A 20,867-nucleotide genomic window follows, 5' to 3' on the forward strand; every position below is an offset into this window, starting at 1 on the left:
GCTCCCCGGCGCTGGGGGCTCCCCGGCAGTGGGGGCGTGTGGCGGGGCTGGGGGCTCCCTGGCAGGGGGCGGGCGGGGGTGGGGGCTCCCCGGCAGTGGGGGCGTGCGGGGCTGGGGGCTCCTGGCAGGGGGGGCGGGCGGGGCTGGGGGCTCCCCGGCAGGGGGGGCGGGCGGGGGCTGGGGGCTCCCCGGCAGTGGGGCGCGGGCGGGGCTAGGGGCTCCCTGGCAGGGGGCGGGCGGGGGGTGGGGGCTCCCCGGCAGTGGGGGCGTGCGGGGCTGGGGGCTCCCCGGCAGTGGGGGCGGGCGGGGCTGGGGGCTCCCTGGCAGGGGGCGGGCGGGGCTGGGGGCTCCCCGGCAGGGGGCGCGGGCGGGGCTGGGGGCTCCCCGGCAGGGGGGACGGGCGGAGCTGGGGGCTCCCCGGCAGTGGGGGCGGGCGGAGCTGGGGGCTCCCCGCAGTGGGGGCGGGCGGAGCTGGGGGCTCCCCGGCAGTGGGGGGCGGGCGGGGCTGGGGGCTCCCCGGCAGGGGGCGCGGGCGGGGCTGGGGGCTCCCCGGCGCTGGGGGCTCCCCGGCAGTGGGGGCGTGCGGGGCTGGGGGCTCCCTGGCAGGGGGCGGGCGGGGCTGGGGGCTCCCCGGCAGTGGGGGCGGGCGGGGCTGGGGCTCCCCGGCGCTGGGGGCTCCCCGGCAGTGGGGGGCGTGCGGGGCTGGGGGCTCCCCGGCAGGGGGGGCGGGCGGGGCTGGGGGCTCCCCGGCAGGGGGGACGGGCGGAGCTGGGGGCTCCCCGGCAGTGGGGGCGGGCGGGGCTGGGGGCTCCCCGGCGGGTGGAGCGGACAATGCTGGGGCGGCTGTGCGGCTGGCCTAGGCAGGGGCACCAGAGCGCACGGTGTGCGAGGTGGGGGGGTGTGTGGGCTGAGGCAGGGGGGTGCTTGGTGCCTGCTCTGGGGAGGGGGAGGCCAGGGCGGGTGTGTGGGAGTCTCACTGTGATGCCTGACAATAAACCAGCCCCTGGAGGGCCCTGGTGAGCGGAGCCCGTGTGTGGAGTGACTGGGGACTCGGGAAGGGGAAACTGAGGCAGGCCTACCTGCCATGCTGCAGCCGCTGCAGGAGGGTGCCGAGGGCAGTGGCTGCTCTGTGACCCCCCAATGCCCCTCCCCGCAAGGGAGGGAAGGGCCCCGCTGCCCCCCGGCTCGTGCGCTGCCCGGGGGCTGGGGCTGGCGCCTGAGCGGCAGGGCCTGAGTGGGAGCCGGGAGGGGCTGGGCAGGGTCCGATTGCAGCTGCCATGTAGGGTGGCAGGGATCCTGTTACAGGCAGCGGGAGCGGAGCCGCCCGGGAGGCCGCGCAGGGGCCAAGGACGCAGGACGCACCGTGCCGGGGCTCTGCCAGGGGCGGACGTGGCGCTGTCTCCCGGATCTTCGGCACCCGCTGAGCAGGTACCAGCCTCCGTGGGCAGGGCCGGGCCGGGCGTGGGGCTGGCTGGGTTCTGCGCCTGGGGGCCTGTCAGGACACGGCGGCACTTTGCCTCAGTTGGCCGCCAGCCAGCTCCCCTGCGGTCCTAGCTGCTCGCCGGGGTGCTCGTTGGCCTGTTCCTGGCCAGGCGGCCCCACCCCCACGCTGGTGCTTGGCATGTCCCCGGCGTGTTGCCTCTTGCCCTCCGCATGTCCTTGGCGTGTTGGGATGTGTCGTCCCCTTGTGCGGCTCGCTGGGCCTCGGCTGGGCGGGGGGGCCGATGGGGTGCCGGCCGGTGCCCTCTCCTTGCAGCTGCCCAGCCGTTGTGGGGCCGGGGGCTGGGTATGTCGGTGTTGGGGTGCACCCGCCCTGCGGCTGGGGGCTCCCTCGAGGGGCTCGTCCCTCGCTGGGTCCCTTTGCCTCTCGGGCTTGTGGCTGTCGCTTGGGCCTTGTTGGTTCCTCGGCCTGTGGCCCCCAGGAAGGTCCCTGAGCAGAGGCCCCCACTTCTAGGGACGGGGACCCCGGCTCTCGCCTCCTGCCACCCTCCCCCGGCCTGCGGCAGGAGAAAGCGCCTCCCAGCAGCACTGGGGAGCCAGGACGGGGGCAGGGAGCAGGCTCCCCATGAGCTGACAGCACCTCCAGCTGGGGGGCCCCAGTGTGGCGCGGGGCGGGGGGGGCCTCTCTGCTCTGTGACCCGGGTCCCCCTGCGCTGGGAGGGGAGATTCTCACCGACTCTCCCAATGTGGATTAACCCAGACACCCAGGCTCAGCCCCCAGGGAGAGACAAAGGGAGGGGCGGAGACCAGCACCTGGCTGGGGGGCAGGGCCTGGGAGGGGGGCAGTGGCTGTGGGGGAAGCATGGAGAGAAGAGGCTAAGCTGGGGCCGAGGGGCCATGGGCCCCCACCCTGGGGCGGAGGCATCCTGGCCCTGGGCCCTGTAGCCACATCCCGTCTGTGCTGGGCTGTGTCCTGAAGGAACAAGAGGGTACGTCTACACTAGCTCGTTAATTCGCCCCCGGGTGTGACGGCGCGTCGGGGTCCCCCGTTCCTGCACCCCCGTCGCAGGATCGAGAGGGGTTTAGGGGTACGTCTACACTAGCTCGTTAATTCACGCTAGGTAGGCAAATCAGGCAAGCGGAGTTGTAAATGAAGTCTGGGATTTAAATATCCCGGCTTCATTTGCATGTTCCCGTCCGGCCGCCATTTTAAATCCCCCTTAGTCCGCACGAGCTGCGCGCGGCTCCACGTGGCTGTCAGAAGTGAATCCGCCGAAGTCCTCAGTTCGGATTAACCGTTACTCCTCGTTCCACTCACTCCTCATCGCACGAGGAGCAGCCGTTAATCCGGACTGAGGACTTCGGTGGGATTAACTCTAACCGGCCGCGTGGAGCCGCGCGCAGCTCGTTCCGACTAAGGGGGATTTAAAAATGGCGGCTGGACGGGAACATGCAGGAGAGCTGCCCCGGGCCTGGCAGGGCTGCCCCCCACCCTGTGCCGGGGAGGGGCAGAGCTGGGGAGCCCCCGAGGCTCCAAGCACCTGCACAGGGCAGATCGGGGCAGGCTCGGCCCTTGGAGTGGGGCTGCCCCGTCGGCTCCCCAGAGAGGCTTTGGGGTCCCCATGTGCTGGGGACCCACGGTTCTAAGTGTCTGGCCCAGAGGCCTGTGCCCAGGCAGAGGGGGCTGGAAGCTGCTGGCTCTGTGCAGCCCCATGGCTGGCGCTCAGATGTTTGCATGGGATGGGGGGGCGGGGCCTGGGATGGGGGGCGGGGCCTGGGCTGCAGGCGCCAAAAGCTGCTCCTCTGTGTGACCAAAAGGCACACGACGCTCGTCCCTGAGCCTGGCCGCGTCCGTGTGTCCGTCTGCAGCTGGCATGACAGTCCTGGGGGAGCGGGTGTCCGTGTGTCCGTCTGCAGCCCGGGGGGTGGGTGTCTGTGTGTCTGTCTGTAGCCCGGGGGGTGGGTGTCTGTGTGTCTGTCTGCAGCCCGGGGGGTGGGTGTCTGTGTGTCTGTCTGCAGCCCGGCGGAGCGGGTGTCCGTGTGTCCGTCTGCAGCCCGGCGGAGCGGGTGTCCGTGTGTCCGTCTGCAGCCCGGCGGAGCGGGTGTCCGTGTGTCCGACTGCAGCCTGGCGGAGCGGGTGTCCGTGTGTCCGTCTGTAGCCCGGCGGAGCGGGTGTCCGTGTGTCCGTCTGTAGCCCGGCAGAGCGGGTGTCCGTGTGTCCGACTGCAGCCTGGCGGAGCGGGTGTCCGTGTGTCCGTCTGTAGCCCGGCGGAGCGGGTGTCCGTGTGTCCGTCTGTAGCCCGGCGGAGCGGGTGTCCGTGTGTCCGTCTGTAGCCCGGCGGAGCGGGTGTCCGCGGCCGGCTGTGTCTCGGAGCAGCCGGGAGCCGCAGGGAGGAAACCGGGCGGCTCTGACCCTTCCCTCACTGGGCCTGTTGCCAGCCTCGTGATGGAAACGGCTCTGGAGCGCAGCCCAGCTGCCGCCGGCGTGAGGTGACCGCTGGCCCCGGCCCAGCCACTGTCAGGCCTGAGCGGCAGTAGGGGTGGGGCGCCGTGGGGCAGGGGCCCTAGAGCTGGGCCGTGCCAGCGTCTGCAGTCTGTGGCATGCTCCAGCCATTAGAGCATCTCTGGGGCAGCCTTCCCCATGCCAGCCCCATGGGGACAGGGCCTGCGACCCACTGCCTCTGAGACTAGACGTCTGGGGCCCAGCCCCCCGGCTCCACCCCAGAGCCTGGACCTCGGCCAGGACCCGACCCCTCAGCCGGTGTCTGCAGCGCGTCCGGAGGGAACTCCCGGCACCAGACCCCCTCGTGCCAGGCTGCTGTGGGAGCCGGCGTGGTGCCCTCGTTCTCTGCCCCCGGCTGGGGGTGGGCCCAGGTGTCCCGCAGCCACTGGCTCGGCCTTGGCCCCAGCTCTGTCCATGGGCCAGCCCATGCCGGGGTGAGCCACGCTGCCTCCCCGCCGGCTGAGAGGGCCCCCGCCGGCGAGCCCCACCGAGCCGGACCCCGACGCAGGCGTGGCCCCCGAGGGCCCCCCGCCGGCGAGCCCCACCGAGCCAGACCCCGACGCAGGCGTGTCCCCCGAGGGCCCCCCACCGGCGAGCCCCACCCAGCCGGACCCCGACGCAGGCGTGTCCCCCGAGGGTCCCCCGCCGGCGAGCCCCACCCAGCCAGACCCCGATGCAGGCATGGCCCCCGAGGGTCCCCCACCGGCGAGCCCCACCGAGCCAGACCCCGACGCAGGCGTGTCCCCCGAGGGCCCCCCGCCGGCGAGCCCCACCGAGCCAGACCCCGACGCAGGCGTGTCCCCCGAGGGCCCCCCGCCGGCGAGCCCCACCGAGCCAGACCCCGACGCAGGCATGGCCCCCGAGGGCCCCCCGCCGGCGAGCCCCACCCAGCCGGACCCCGACGCAGGCATGGCCCCCGAGGGTCCCCCGCCGGCAAGCCCCACCCAGCCGGACCCCGACGCAGGCGTGTCCCCCGAGGGTCCCCCGCCGGCGAGCCCCACCCAGCCGGACCCCGACGCAGGCGTGTCCCCCGAGGGCCCCCCGCCGGCGAGCCCCACCGAGCCAGACCCCGACGCAGGCGTGTCCCCCGAGAGCCCCCCGCCGGCGAGCCCCACCGAGCCAGACCCCGACGCAGGCGTGGCCCCCGAGGGCCCCCCGCCGGCGAGCCCCACCGAGCCAGACCCCGACGCAGGCGTGGCCCCCGAGGGTCCCCCGCCGGCGAGCCCCACCGAGCCAGACCCCGACGCAGGCATGGCCCCCGAGGGTCCCCCGCCGGCGAGCCCCACCGAGCCAGACCCCGATGCAGGCGTGGCCCCCGAGGGCCCCCCACTGGCGAGCCCCACCGAGCCGGACCCCGATGCAGGCGTGGCCCCCGAGGGCCCCCCACCGGCGAGCCCCACCCAGCCGGACCCCGATGCAGGCGTGGCCCCCGAGGGTCCCCCGCCGGCGAGCCCCACCGAGCCAGACCCCGATGCAGGCGTGGCCCCCGAGGGCCCCCCACTGGCGAGCCCCACCGAGCCGGACCCCGATGCAGGCGTGGCCCCCGAGGGCCCCCCACTGGCGAGCCCCACCGAGCCGGACCCCGATGCAGGCGTGGCCCCCGAAGGCCCCCCACCGGCGAGCCCCACCCAGCCGGACCCCGATGCAGGTGTGGCCCCCGAGGGCCCCCCACCGGCGAGCCCCACCGAGCCAGACCCCGACGCAGGCGTGGCCCCCGAGGGTCCCCCGCCGGCGAGCCCCACCGAGCCAGACCCCGACGCAGGCGTGGCCCCCGAGGGCCCCCCGCCGGCGAGCCCCACCGAGCCAGACCCCGACGCAGGCGTGGCCCCCGAGGGCCCCCCGCCGGCGAGCCCCACCGAGCCAGACCCCGACGCAGGCGTGGCCCCCGAGGGCCCCCCGCCGGCGAGCCCCACCCAGCCAGACCCCGACGCAGGCATGGCCCCCGAGGGTCCCCCGCCGGCGAGCCCCACCCAGCCGGACCCCGACGCAGGCATGGCCCCCGAGGGTCCCCCACCGGCGAGCCCCACCCAGCCAGACCCGAGGCAGGCGTGGCCCCCGAGGGTCCCCCACTGGCGAGCCCCACCCAGCCGGACCCCGATGCAGGCGTGGCCCCCGAGGTCCCCCACTGGCGAGCCCCACCCAGCCGGACCCCGATGCAGGCGTGGCCCCCGAGGGTCCCCCACTGGCGAGCCCCACCCAGCCAGACCCGATGCAGGCGTGGCCCCCGAGGGTCCCCCACTGGCGAGCCCCACCCAGCCGGACCCCGACGCAGGCATGGCCCCCGAGGGCCCCCCGCCGGCGAGCCCCACCGAGCCAGACCCCGACGCAGGCATGGCCCCCGAGGGTCCCCCGCCGGCGAGCCCCACCCAGCCAGACCCGATGCAGGCGTGTCCCCCGAGGGCCCCCGCCGGCGAGCCCCACCGAGCCGGACCCCGATGCAGGCGTGGCCCCCGAGGGTCCCCCACTGGCGAGCCCCACCCAGCCGGACCCCGATGCAGGCGTGGCCCCCGAGGGTCCCCCCACTGGCGAGCCCCACCCAGCCGGACCCCGATGCAGGCGTGGCCCCCGAGGGCCCCCCGCCGGCGAGCCCCACCCAGCCGGCCCCCGACGCAGGCGTGGCCCCCGAGGGAGCCCGGCCAAGCCGTGGGCAGGGCCTCGCCGGTGTCTCAGCCAGCGGGACGAGCGCCCGAGGGTCCGGCGTTGGGAGGACACAGAACTGTTGTTTGCAGTTGGGCAGCACTTTAGGATTTTGTCCTTTTTCCACCCAAAGGGCAGCGCCCGGCGGCCGCGCGGACGATGTTTAACCGAACGGGCGCCTGGAACGGGGGGGGGGGGGGGGCGACTCTCTTCTCTCACGGGCTCCGCCGTGGACAGAGGTTGAGACGCTGGCCGGGCCCGGCCCTCAGCCCCCCCGTTCCGCGGCGCTCGGGGAGCCCCGGGGTCCGGCTCCGTGTCGCTCCCTTGGGCAGACGCCAGGCCTGCACCCCACCGCCCTCGGCCGGCGGCTTGGAGCCCCTGGCCCCGTCAGCGTCCTGGCCAGCGTCTCCCCACGCGCCCCACTGCTCTGGGGGCTGAGCCAGACAGCAGCGTGAGGCCCGCCCCTCCCCCGCCGGGGAACCATGTAGCACGTGGGGGAAACAGAGGCAGGGAGGTCTATAACCCCAACGGCCCCTTTTTGGCGCCCCAGAGGACACTGCGCCGGGCTCCTGCATTGCCCCACTTGAAACCCTCCACGCTCCCCCACTGGGCACGAGGCCGTGGGCTGGGGCCTCTGCATGGCATGGTCGGCCTGGAGCCAGGTGCTGGTCTCGGGGGGCTGGGGATGGTGGTACCCTCTCTGGGGCAGGAGCGGGCCTGGGGTGGGGAGTACCCTGTCCAGGAGTGGAGCAGTGATGGGGTAGGAAGTGGGGGTGGGGTGGGGGTACCCTCTCTGTGGCAGGAGTGGGGCAGGAGGTGGGGCTGAGGTGGGGGTACACTCTCCGGGACAGGAGGTGGGGGTGGAGGAGCAGGACGTGGGGGTGGGGCGGGGGTACCCTCTCTGTGGCAGGGGTGGGGCAGGAGGTGGGGGTGGGGGAGCAGGAGGTGGGGGTGGGGCGGGGGTTCCCTCTATGGGGCAGGGGTGGGGCAGGAGGTGGGGTGGGGGAGCAGGAGGTGGGGGTGGGGCGGGGGTTCCCTCTATGGGGCAGAGGTGGGGCAGGAGGTGGGGGTGGGGGAGCAGGAGGTGGGGGTGGGGTGGGGGTACCCTCTCTGTGGCAGGGGTGGGGCAGGAGGTGGGGGTGGGGGAGCAGGAGGTGGGGGTGGGGCGGGGGTTCCCTCTATGGGGCAGGGGTGGGGCAGGAGGTGGGGTGGGGGAGCAGGAGGTGGGGGTGGGGCGGGGGTTCCCTCTATGGGGCAGGGGTGGGGCAGGAAGTGGGGGTGGGGGAGCAGGAGGTGGGGGTGGGGCGGGGGTTCCCTCAATGGGGCAGGGGTGGGGCGGGGTGACGCTTTCCGGGGCAGGAGGGGGGCCCCGTGGGGCTCGGGCGCGGGGGGGCCGGGCAGGCTGGGGGTTCTCTGGCAGTTGGGGCAGGACGGTTGGAATCGGTCGCCAGCGTCAGGAGGCAGGTGCCCCCGGCAGCCCCCGCGGCCCCAGCCCCCCCACATGGGGCGCTGCCCAACGCCCCAGGACAGGCCGTGGGGCAGGGATTCCTCTGGGGCGGGTGCTGAGTGGGGCGAGGGCTCTGCGGGCCCCTCGGCTCTGCCGCCCTCCCTGGCACCGGGGCCCCGTGTGTGGGTCGGAGGAGCCCGGAGCCGCCCCGTGGGGCCCGTCCCTGCCAGGGCCTTCGTGGGCCACGTGCCGGGTGCCGGGAGGAGCCGGGGTGGGAGCCCGGGGGCCCAACACCTGCTCTCTGCCCCCCAGGCAGCGCAGCCCCCACCATGGCGGAAGCGCACCAGGCCGTGGCCTTCCAGTTCACCGTGACCGACGAGGGCTTCGACGTGCGGCTGAGCGGGGAGGCGCTTCGGCACATCTACCTGGCCGGCCTCGCCTCCTGGAAGAAAACGCTTCGTCCGCATCAGGGTGAGCCGGGCCCTAGGGCAGGGAGCCAGGGGGTGCGGTGTGGGGGCACCCAGGGGTTGTGGGGGGAAGCGGTGCTGGGGGTGCAGTGTGGGGGCACCCGGGGGTTCTGGGGGAAGCGGTGCTGGGGGTGCGGTGTGGGGGCACCCGGGGGTTCTGGGGGGAAGCGGTGCTGGGGGTGTGGTGTGGGGGCACCCGGGGGTTCTGGGGGGCAGAGGTGCTGGGGGTGCGGTGCGGGGGCACCCGGGGGTTCTGGGGGGGAGCGGTGCTGGGGGTGCGGTGCGGGGGCACCCGGGGATTCTGGGGGGGAGCGGTGCTGGGGGTGCGGTGCGGGGGCACCCGGGGGTTCTGGGGGGGAGCGGTGCTGGGAGTGCGGTGCGGGGGCACCCGGGGGTTCTGGGGGGTAACGGTGCTGGGGGTGCGGTGCGGGGGCACCCGGGGGTTCTGGGGGGGAGCGGTGCTGGGAGTGCGGTGCGGGGGCACCCGGGGGTTCTGGGGGGTAACGGTGCTGGGGGTGCGGTGCGGGGGCACCCGGGGGTTCTGGGGGGGAGCGGCGCTGGGGGTGCGGTGCGGGGGCACCCGGGGGTTCTGGGGGGTAACGGTGCTGGGGGTGCGGTGCGGGGGCACCCGGGGGTTCTGGGGGGAAGCGGTGCTGGGGGTGCAGTGTGGGGGCACCCGGGGGTTCTGGGGGAAGCGGTGCTGGGGGTGCGGTGCGGGGGCACCCGGGGGTTCTGGGGGAAGCGGTGCTGGGGGTGCGGTGTGGGGGCACCCGGGGGTTCTGGGGGAAGCGGTGCTGGGGGTGCGTTGTGGGGGCACCCGGGGGTTCTGGGGGAAGCGGTGCTGGGGGTGCGGTGCGGGGGGGGGGGGGGGGGGGGGGGGGGGGGGGGGGGGGGGGGGGGGGGGGGGGGGGGGGGGGGGGGGGGGGGGGGGGGGGGGTGCGGTGCGGGGGCACCCGGGGGTTCTGGGGGGCAGTGGTGCTGGGGGTGCGGTGTTGTGGGTGCAGTTCTGGGGGTGCGGGGTGGGGGGCTGTGGTGCAGCGGGGGTGTCTGCTCTGTGACCCGGGGTCCCCACCTGGCTGCGCTGGGCTGCGATTCCCACGGACTCTCCCACACGTGGGTTTGCCCAGAGACCTCGGCCCAGCCCGGGCAGGTAACAAGGCTCTTCCCAGGGGAGTCAAAGGGAGGGAGGGGGAGACGGGCACCTGGCTGGGGGGCAGGGCCTGGGAGGGGGGCGGTCTTGGGCTGGAACCGTGACGGAGACAGACTAAGGGGGGGCTGAATGTCCAGGGGCCCAGGGACCCATCTCCAGGGGGCTGAGGCGTCCTGGCCCTGACTCCTGTAGCCAATCCCGTCTGTGCTGGGCTGTAGCCCCCGTTCTCCTGGCCGCCGGAGCCTGGTCTGGCTGCTCCGGGTGCAGGGTCGGGGTCCCTGATGCGCCGTCACGGGGTGGGAGACGTGGGGTGCTCTGCGCCCGTGGATGGAGCCTCCAGCATCAAGCGACAAGGAGCAGCAGAAGAAAGGGGCTTGCAAGGCGGACGTGCTGGAGGAACGTGAAGCGATTCCTGGGAGCCGTGGGCGCTGCAGCACCCTGGGGACCGGCGGGGAGATGCCTGCGCCCGACTCCTGAGGGCAGAGCTGGGGGGGCAGTGCAGAGAGGGGCCTGCCCGTGGGGAAAGCGACCCAGGCCCAGCTGATCGCCCGGCTGGAAGAGAATGACCCGTCCAGGGGCCTGGATCCTGTCCCAGCGGGGAGCAGCCAGGCCCCCTGGGGCGTCTCAGGCCCTCAGACCGGAGGGGGCTGGAGCCCGCCCAAGGGACGTGGTGCCCACCGGGCCATGCTCCACCAGCAGCGGCACATCCAGGGCGGGTCCCTCCCGGCAGAGCTGCGGCGGCTGCAGATCCAGCTGCGGATCAAGGAACTGGAGGCACCGGACCGAGAGGCAGCGGCAGCGTGAGCTGGCCATGGCGGAGCGGAGACGCCGAGGGGCCGGGTGCAGCGAGTGGCCCGATGAAAAGCTCCTGTTGGCCCAATGTACGAATGTGGGGGACGTGGGCGTGCGCAGCACATTGCATTAGGGTGTGCACCCAAAGAGGGGTTTTAAATGTACTTTCACCCCCGTTGGCCACGCCCCCGGCCCCCGTTAGCCACGCCCCCGGCCCCCGTTAGCCACGCCCCCAACCCCTGTCAGCCACACCCCCGGCCCCCGTTAGCCACACCCCCTGACCCCCATTAGCCACGCCCCCTGACCCCCATTGGCCACGCCCCCTTACCCCCTGTTAGCCACGCCCCCGACCCCTGTTAGCCACACCCCCGACCCCCGTTGGCCACACCCCCGACCCCCATTGGCCACACCCCCTGACCCCTGTTAGCCACACCCCTGACCTCCATTGGCCACACCCCCGACCCCTGTTAGCCACACCCCTGAGCCCCATTGGCCACACCCCCGACCCCTGTTAGCCACACCCCTGAGCCCCATTGGCCACACCTCTGGAGGTAACACTCTCGGGGCAAGATGGACACATGACCAGAAGTAAAAGGTGTCATGTGACCCCCCCCCAAGGACTTTTCCCACCATCCTCCTACCGACAGGGATTAGTTTGCCCCCCACCAAACAACGATCCTGCAGTTGCATTAACCCAGCGTGTGTGACATTGCCTGGGGGCGGAGAGGCGGGGGGACGTGTGCCCTCGAAGGGCACGTCTACACTAGCCCTCTGGTTCGATCTAGGGAGGCTAATGAGGGCGACCAAAATTGCTACTGAAGCCCGGGATTTACACATCCTGCGCGTCATTAGCATGTTCCCGGGCGGTCGCCATTTTAGACACTGACTAGCCCAAAGTAACTGCCCACGTCTACACACGGCAGTGAAACAGGATTCCAGATTACAGCCCTAACTCGAATTGGCTGCTATTCCTCCTGCAGTGAGGTTAACAGCTCATTCGATGTATGGGTTTGAATTCGGAATCCCAGCGTTCCTCATGCCCACCCCTTCTTTCAAGCCTTCTCCCAGCACCTCCCCCTCCCCCCTATAGCCCCCAATGCCCTTCCCCTCTCCTCTCCCAGCATCGCCCTGTCCCCCTCCCAGGGTCTGTCTACACTACAGAGTTAGTTCGAATTAACCTTTCATAGGCGCTACACTAGCGCTCCGTTAGTTCGAACTTAATTCGAAGTAGCGGAGCGCTTAGTTCGAACTAGGAAAACCTCATTCTACGGGGACTAAGCCTATTTCGAACTTACTAGTTCGAATTAAGGGCTGTGTAGCCCCTTAATTCAAACTAGTGGGAGGCTAGCCCTCCCCAGCTTTCCCTGGTGGCCACTCTGGCCAACACCAGGGAAACTCTATTGCCCCCCTCCCGGCCCCGGACCCCTTAAAGGGGCACGGGCTGGCTACGGTGCCTGTGCCAGGTGCAAGCCTGCCAGCACCCAGCCAGCAGACCCTGCACCTGGCACGGATCGAGCCACCCACCCGATGCCCCCCAGCCCTCCCCCTCTTCCCGGAACCAGGCTGGCGGCTCCCGGGAGCTTGCCCGGGACCGCAAGAGGCGGGCACTCGCCTGGGCTAGTGCGGACATCGTGGACCTCGTCCACAATCTCCACACTAGGCACAGGAAAGTGGCCGTCTAGGGCAGGAGAGCTGCCAGCCTGGCCACCCAGGAGCAGGTTTGCATGAAAATCAAGGGGGTCCACTGAGACCCCCGATCCTGAGCCCTGAGCTTACAATGGCCGTCCTGGGTCAGACCAAAGGTCCATCTAGCCCAGTAGCCTGTCTGCCGACAGCGGCCAACCCTAGGGACCCTGGAGGGGATGGACCGAAGACAGTGACCAAGCCATTTGTCTCGTGCCATCCCTCTCCAGCCTTCCACAAACCTCTCCACTCAACCCCTGCTTTTAGAGACCTCTATCCTGTCCCCCCTCCGTCTCCTCTTTTCTAAGCTGAGAAGTCCCAGTCTCTTTAGCCTCTCTTCATATGGGACCTGTTCCCAACCCCTGATCATTGTAGTTGCCCTCCCCTCTCCCAGCCTCTCTCTTCCCCTCTCCCACCTCCTTTTCCCAGTCTCCCCCAGTTTTGTTCAATAAAGAGAGTTTCTATTTTTGAACACAATTGTCCTTTATTTTGTACATCAGGAAGGGGGGCTAGGGAAGGGTAAGTGGAAGGAGGTGAGGGAGGAATGGGGCACGAGCCCCCGATGGGGAGGACTGGGCTGGCTCTGTGGGCTCCTCGGGGTGGAAGCTCTCCTGCAGCCCCCCAATTACCCCCTCTCCCCAGATGGCAGCCTGCGGCAAGTGCAGCCGGTCTGATGGCCGAGTGCTGTGATGTGCCCAGTGTGGGTATTCCGGGCACTCCAAGCCAGGACTGGTTTGCAAGCGGGGCACCCCTGAGAACTGTCTGTCCGGGGTGGGGGTTGGGACCCTTTATGCGCAGCCCTCGGCTAGCCTGAGACAGCATCTCCACGCTCTAAGTCCTCCTCTGATGCCCTGCCGGCACTGCTTCCGGCCAGCCTTAACCCCGGTTCAGGGTCCACTTAATGTGGACATGCTAAACGCTAATTTGAACTAGTTTTTAGTTCTAGACGCGTTAGTTCGAATTAGCGCTGTAGTGTAGACAGACCCTCACTGACACCTCCCCTCCTGCCCTTTTCCTCATTGTCTGCGCTTGGCCCCCTGGGATTTGTGTCTCCTCCACCCTGTCCCTTGGTGCCTTCCCCTTTCTCCTGACCTGCCCCCGTCCCCTCAGCACAAGCCCCTTCCTCTCCCACCTCTTCCTCGTATTTCCCCCCCTTTCCCTCCCCTCCTTTACCTTCGGCTTCTGCCTTCCAATTCACGGGGCTGGAGTCAGAGCCGGCCCAAGCTACAGGCCGGCCAGGCCTTAGCCCAGAGCGACCCAGGGCGCCGGACGGTGCTGCTGGGCCGGGCAGGGGCGCCCCGGGTGCATAAAGGACGGTGCTGCGGGGCCCGGGGCGCAAAAATGGTTCGGGCCCCAGCTGCTTCTGGAGCGGGGCCACACGGTTTTAGAGTCTCGGGCCGTGACGTCATGCCCGGGCGTCTCCCCTCTCGCCTGTCGTGCAGCGTTTGAGCACGCCGCGCATGCGCTGTCTCTGCCCCACAGTGCCCTGCAGATGGCCGTGGGGAATTTTAAAGTGAGGGGCTACGGCGCCCTGTCACAAATCCCTCTCCTCCTCCAGCAGCCGCTAGCTGGCCCGAGACATTAGGGTGTGCCTGGGCTCACCCGGCACACCCCGTGCGCACGCCCGTGGTTCCTTAGCTCCTTTGAGCGGGCCTGCGAGTAGCACCAGATCCCCCCCAGCGGACCGGCTCCAGCAGCTCACCCCCTCGCTGGATCAGGAGGCCGCAGGGGTGCTCAACCAGCTGGAGAATTTGCAACTGAGGGTCTGTCTACACTACCCTGCTAGTTCGAACTAGGGTAATGTAGGCATACCGCACTTGCAAATGAAGCCCGGGATTTGAATTTCCCGGGCTTCATTTGCATAAGCGGGGAGCCGCCATTTTTAAAACCCCGCTGGTTCGAACCCCGTGCAGCGCGGCTACAGGGGGCACGAACTAGGTAGTTCGAACTAGGCTTCCTATTCCGGACTACCGGTACTCTACCGTTACTCCTCGTGGAATGAGGAAGCCTAGTTCAAACTACCTAGTTCGAGCCCCGTGTAGCCGCGCTGCACGGGGTTCGAACGAGCGGGGATTTAAAAATGGCGGCTCCCCGCTTATGCAAATGAAGCCCGGGAAATTCAAATCCCGGGCTTCATTAGCAAGTGCGGTATGCATACATTACCCTCCTAGTTCGAACTAGCGGGGTAGTGTAGACAGACCCTGGGCGACTACGAACGGGTCAAGGAGGCCCTGCTGGACAAGTTCGGACTGACCAGACCGCAGAGGACCTGCTTAAGCTGATGATCCTGGAACAGCTCCATGAAGAATCTCTGGGACGTGTCGGGGTCCCCCGACCCTGCACCCCCGTAGCAGCAAGAACAGGCTCCCCCAGGCAGTAGAACGGGGGGTTTATTGCTGCTCCAGGACACAGCCCCGCACAGACGTGACGTGGCTACAGGAGTCAGGGCCAGGACGCCTCTGCCCCCTTGAGATGGGTCCCTGGGTCCCTGGATTCCAGCCCCTCCTTAGCCTGGTTCCTTCATGATTCCAGCCCCAGACTGACCCTTCCCCCGAACGCTCACTTCCCTAGTTCCCTCCGGTTGGGTCTTTGTCTACCTGGGTCTGTCTACACTGGCCCCCAGTTCGAACTAGGGAGGCTAAAGCAGGCATTCCAAGTGGCAAATGAAGCCCGGGATTTAAATATCCTGAGCTTGATTTGCATCTTCCCGTCCGGGGTGGTTGTGGTGGGGATGTGGGGAGGGAGGTTCTGTGGGGTGGTTGTGGGGGGATGTGGGGGGAATGTGGTGGGGGGGATGTGGTAGGGGGGTCCAGCGGGGTGGTTTTGGGGGGGATGTGGTGGGGGGGTCCCGTGGGGTGGTTGTGGGGGGATGTGGTGGGGGGGTCCAGTGGGGTGGTTGTGGGGGGGATGTGGTGGGGGGGATGTGGTGGGGGGGTCCAGCGGGGTGGTTTTGGGGGGGATGTGGTGGGGGGGTCCCGTGGGGTGGTTGTGGGGGGATGTGGTGGGGGGGTCCCGTGGGGTGGTTGTGGGGGGGATGTGGTGGGGGGGTCCAGCGGGGTGGTTGTGGGGGGGCTGTGGTGGGGGGGTCCCGTGGGGTGGTTGTGGGGGGGATGTGGTGGGGGAGTCCAGCGGGGTGGCTGTGGTGGGGGGTGTGACGTAGTGGGGGTACCTGGCTGGTTTCTATGCTGCTGGCTCTGGGGGAACCCCCACTGGCTGCCGTGGGTACCACGACCCAGCAAAACAGGATGAGTCACTATGCAAACCAGTGGCCAGACACCCCCCATGGAGAGGAACAAAGGAAGGTGGAATGCTGCCTTGGCTGGGGGGCAGGGCTGGAAGTTAGTGGGTTGGTTGCTGGCTGTCGGAGGGCATGGAGGAGAGCCTAGGAGAAGGGGCTGGAGTTTAGGGGCCCAGTCTCCCCCATCTCAAGGGGGCCTGAGGCATCCTAGCCCAGTTCCTGTGACCAGATTACATCTGTGCTGCGCTGTACTGGAGGAGCAATAAACCACCCTCAATTCCACTGGCTGGTGCAGTCTGTGCCATTTCGGGGTGCAGGAGACGGGGAACCCCCAACGCGCCGTCACAGGGGGGCAGTGGGGTGGTTGTGGGGGGGATGTGGGGAGGATGTGGTGGGGGGGTCCAGCGGGGTGGTTGTGGGGGGGATGTGGTGGGGGGGTCCCGTGGGGTGGTTGTGGGGGATGTGGTGGGGGGGTCCTGTGGGGTGGTTGTGGGGGGGATGTGGTGGGGGGGTCCCGTGGGGTGGTTGTGGGGGGGATGTGGTGGGGGGGTCCAGCGGGGTGGCTGTGGTGGTGGGAGGGCAGTGGGGTGGTGCAGGGCCGCAGGGCCTGGGGGGGTGTTGCCCTGACTCGTGCTCTGCCCCCAGAACAGCATCCTGACGGGCGTGTACCCCGCCACCCCCTCCAGCTGGCTGGTGGTTGTCATGGCGACGGTGGGTTCCCTCTACTGCCGCATTGACCCCTCCATGGGCCTGATCCATCACATCAGGCGCTGCCTGCCCAGCTGGTGAGTCCGCCTCGCCCCGGGCCCATCACCGTGGACTCTGGGCCCCAGGCCTGCCCAGGGCTCTTGCACCAGGTCAGACGGGAGCTCTGGCCCCCCGCCCCATGGCACCCCCCCACTGCCCAGACCATCCTCTGCTGCCCCACAATGTTCCCCCGTGCACCCAGAATCCCCCCTGCCCCCCGGGTCTCCCTGTGCACCCAGAATCCCCCCTGCCCCCCGGGTCCCTCTGTGCACCCAGAATCCCCCCTGCCCCCCGGGTCTCCCTGCACACACAGAATCCCCCCTGCCCCCCGGGTCTCCCTGTGCACCCAGAATCCCCCCTGCCCCCCGGGTCTCCCTGTGCACCCAGAATCCCTCCGCCCCACGGCGCCTCCCTGTACACCCAGAATCCCCCCTGCCCCCCGGGTCTCCTTGTGCACCCAGAATCCCCCCTGCCCCCCGGGTCTCCCTGTGCACCCAGAATCCCCCCTGCCCCCCGGGTCTCCCTGTACACCCAGAATCCCCCCTGCCCCCCGGGTCTCCCTGTGCACCCAGAATCCCCCCTGCCCCCCGGGTCTCCCTGTGCACCCAGAATCCCCCTGCCCCCCGGGTCTCCCTGTACACCCAGAATCCCCCCTGCCCCCCGGGTCTCCCTGTACACCCAGAATCCCCCCTGCCCCCCGGGTCTCCCTGTGCACCCAGAATCCCCCCGCCCCACGGCGCCTCCCTGTACACCCAGAATCCCCCCTGCCCCCCGGGTCTCCCTGTGCACCCAGAATCCCCCCTGCCCCCCGGGTCTCCCTGTGCACCCAGAATCCCCCCTGCCCCCCGGGTCTCCCCGTGCACCCAGAATCCCCCCGCCCCACGGCGCCTCCCTGTACACCCAGAATCCCCCCTGCCCCCCGGGTCTCCCTGCACACACAGAATCCCCCCTGCCCCCCGGGTCTCCCTGTGCACACAGAATCCCCCCGCCCCCCGGGTCTCCCTGTGCACCCAGAATCCCCCCTGCCCCCCGGGTCTCCCTGTGCACCCAGAATCCCCCCGTCCCACGGCGCCTCCTTGCGCACCCAGAATCCCCCCGCCCCACGGCGCCTCCCTGTACACCCAGAATCCCCCCTGCCCCCCGGGTCCCTCTGTGCACCCAGAATCCCCCCTGCCCCACGGCACCTCCTTGCACACCCAGAATCCCCCCTGCCCCCCGGGTCTCCCTGTGCACCCAGAATCCCCCCTGCCCCCCGGGTCTCCCTGTGCACCCAGAATCCCCCCTGCCCCCCGGGTCTCCCTGTGCACCCAGAATCCCCCCGCCCCACGGCGCCTCCTTGTGCACCCAGAATCCCCCCGCCCCACGGCGCCTCCCTGTACACCCAGAATCCCCCCTGCCCCCCGGGTCCCTCTGTGCACCCAGAATCCCCCTGCCCCCCGGGTCTCCCTGTGCACCCAGAATCCCCCCGCCCCACGGCGCCTCCTTGCGCACCCAGAATCCCCCCGCCCCACGGTGGCTCCCTGCACACACAGAATCCCCCCTGCCCCCCGGGTCCCTCTGTGCACCCAGAATCCCCCCTGCCCCACGGCACCTCCTTGCACACCCAGAATCCCCCCTGCCTCCCGGTCTCCCTGCACACCCAGAATCCCCCCTGCCTCCCGGGTCTCCCTGCACACACAGAATCCCCCCTGCCCCACGGTGCCTCCCTGCGCACCCAGAATCCCCCCTGCTCCCCGGCTGCCCCCTGTGCACTCAGAATCCCCCCTGTCCCACGGTGCCTCCTTGCAAACCCAGAATCCCCCCTGCCCCTCGGCTCCCCCCCGTGCACCCAGCATCTCATGCTGCCCCCCAGACCCGCCCCACAGTGCCCCCCATGCACACACCATCCCCCGCTGCCCCAAGGTGCCCATAGATGTGCCTGCGGGTGAGGAAGGCGGCCCCCACACCGAGTCTCCTCCTTCCTGCAGCCGCTACCTGAGCCTGCAGCACCGGACGCTGCTGAGCGCCGCGCTCTTCTCCACCGGGGCCTGGCTCTCGGGCATCCTGCTCTGCCGGCAGTCGCTCAAGCTGCTGCTCTCCTACCACGGCTGGATGTTCGAGCCGCACGGCACCGTGAGCCGGAGCACCCGGGTGTGGCTGGTGAGTGCGCCGGGACGGCCGGGGGGTGCGCTGTGCGGGGCGGGGGCACCGTGAGCAGGGCTGCCAGGGGTCCGGGATTCAACCTCACAGTTCAGGTTTTGGGCCCTTTGTCCAGTAAAAAAACCCAGACAATACCGGATGTGTGCGGTGTGCTGTGTTCAGTGTGCTGTGTGTGCGGTGTGCTGTGTGTGCGGTGTGCTGTGTGTGCTGTGTGTGCAGTGTGCTGTGTGTGCGGTGCGCGGTGCGCGGTGTGTGCGGTGTGGTGTGTGCGGTGTGCAGTGTGTGTGGTGTGTGGTGTATGGTGTGTGCGGTGCGCGGTGTGTGGTGTGTGCGGTGCGTGGTGTGTGGTGTGTGCGGTGTGCGGTGTGCTGTGTGTGGTGTGCGGTGTGTGGTGTGTGGTGTGTGCGGTGTGTGGTGTGTGCGGTGTGTGCGGTGTGTGGTGTGTGCGGTGTGCGGTGTGCAGTGTGCGGTGTTCTCTGGCTTTCCGGCGGGGCACCCGAGGGAAGCCTGGCTGGGGGGGAGCGCGATGGGCGCTGGGAGCCTCTGGTTGCATCTGACGCGGGAGCGGCACCCTGGGGGGGGGGGAGAGAAGCCCCATCTGTGCCCCTGAGCGCCGGTCACGCGCGTTGTGGAGCCGGAGCCAGATTCCTCGTGTTTCACCGGGACCGTGCGCGGGACGGGAGCGCCCTGGGATCCGCATGCGCCCGGGTCAGTCCCGCCCCCGCTGGCCGATTCACCCGCCCCGGCCGGCCCCGCTCCCCCGACCCCTCCCGGCCGGCCCCGCTCCCCCCGACCCCTCCCGGCCGGCCCCGCTCCCCGGACCCCTCCCGGCCGGCCCCGCTCCCCCCGACCCCTCCCGGCCGGCCCCGCTCCCCCCGACCCCTCCCGGCCGGCCCCGCTCCCCCCGACCCCTCCCGGCCGGCCCCGCTCCCTCCGACCCCTCCCGGCCGGCCCCGCTCCCTCCGACCCCTTCCGGCCGGCCCCGGTCCCCCGACCCCTCCCGGCCGGCCCCGCTCCCACCGACCCCTCCCGGCCGGCCCCGCTCCCCCCGACCCCTTCCGGCCGGCCCCGGTCCCCCGACCCCTTCCGGCCGGCCCCAGTCCCCCGACCCCTCCCGGCCGGCCCTGCTCCCCCCGACCCCTCCCGGCCGGCCCCGCTCCCTCCGACCCCTTCCGGCCGGCCCCGGTCCCCCGACCCCTCCCGGCCGGCCCCGCTCCCCCCGACCCCTCCCGGCCGGCCCCGCTCCCCCCGACCCCTCCCGGCCGGCCCCGCTCCCCCGACCCCTCCCGGCCGGCCCCGCTCCCCCCGACCCCTCCCGGCCGGCCCCGCTCCCCCCGACCCCTCCCAGCCGGCCCCGCTCCCCCGACCCCTCCCGGCCGGCCCCGCTCCCCCGACCCCTCCCGGCCGGCCCCGCTCCCACCGACCCCTCCCGGCCGGCCCCGCTCCCACCGACCCCTCCCGGCCGGCCCCGCTCCCACCGACCCCTCCCGGCCGGCCCCGCTCCCACCGACCCCTCCCGGCCGGCCCCGCTCCCTCCAACCCCTCCCGGCCGGCCCCGCTCCCTCCGACCCCTCCCGGCCGGCCCCGCTCCCACCGACCCCTCCCGGCCGGCCCCGCTCCCCCCGACCCCTCCCGGCCCGCCCCGCTCCCTCCGACCCCTCCCGGCCCGCCCCGCTCCCTCCGACCCCTCCCGGCCGGCCCCGCTCCCCCCGACCCCTCCCAGCCGGCCCCGCTCCCTCCGACCCTTCCCGGCCGGCCCCGCTCCCTCCGACCCTTCCCGGCCGGGCCTGCTCCCCCCGACCCCTCCCGGCCGGCCCCGCTCCCCCTGACCCCTCCCGGCCGGCCCCGCTCCCCCGACCCCTCCCAGCCAACCCTGCTTCCTGCCAGCTGGTTCTCCTCCTCCCGATCTCCCCTGGCCAGCCCTCCTTCCCCGGCCCCTCCCCCGACCAGCCCGACTCCCCTGACACCCCGCCCTGATCTCTGGCCAGCCCTGCTCCCCCCCAACCCCTCCCCCAACCAGCCCCGCTCCCCCCCGACCCCGCCCCCGACCAGCCCTGCTCCGTCTGACCCCTCCCCCGACCAGCCCCGCTGCCCCTGACACCCCGCCCCGATCTCCTCTGGCCAGAACTGCTCCTCCCCGACCCCTCCCGGCCGGCCCCGCTGGTCCCTTCCCCTCCCCATCAAGTGTATCCAGTATTTTTTCTGAAGCTACCTGGTAACCGTGAGGTGGAGCAGCCGGACATGCGGGGGGGGGGGTGGGCACCGCGAGCCGGGACGGGATGGGTGTGCGGGGGGGGCACCGCGAGCCGGGACGGGATGGGTGTGCGGGGGGGGGGACCGCGAGCCGGGACGGGATGGGTGTGCGGGGGGGGCACCGCGAGCCGGGACGGGATGGGTGTGCGGGGGGGGCACCGCGAGCCGGGACGGGATGGGTGTGCGGGGGGGGGGACCGCGAGCCGGGACGGGATGGGTGTGCGGGGGGGGCACCGTGAGCCGGGACGGGACGGGTGTGCGGGGGGGGCACCGCGAGCCGGGACGGGACGGGTGTGCGGGGGGGGGGACCGCGAGCCGGGACGGGATGGGTGTGCGGGGGGGGGGACCGCGAGCCGGGACGGGACGGGTGT

The 20,867-nt window shown here is 71.5% G+C and overlaps 1 protein-coding gene across 1 annotated transcript in view; it reads left to right on the plus strand.

Moving 5' to 3' along the window:
• The first annotated feature begins 8,223 nt into the window (after positions 1 to 8,223).
• CPT1B (carnitine palmitoyltransferase 1B) overlaps positions 8,224 to 20,867 on the plus strand; it is a 58,144-nt gene continuing 45,500 nt past the window's right edge. Inside the window, 4 exon segments of the mRNA XM_075916719.1 lie at positions 8,224 to 8,476; positions 8,478 to 8,498; positions 16,003 to 16,142; positions 18,072 to 18,243. Of these exon segments, the coding sequence (XP_075772834.1) occupies positions 8,357 to 8,476; positions 8,478 to 8,498; positions 16,003 to 16,142; positions 18,072 to 18,243 (453 nt within the window). The 5' untranslated portion in view covers positions 8,224 to 8,356.

Source organism: Pelodiscus sinensis, unplaced genomic scaffold (assembly GCF_049634645.1).
Source record: "Pelodiscus sinensis isolate JC-2024 unplaced genomic scaffold, ASM4963464v1 ctg58, whole genome shotgun sequence".
NCBI lineage: Eukaryota > Metazoa > Chordata > Testudines > Trionychidae > Pelodiscus > Pelodiscus sinensis.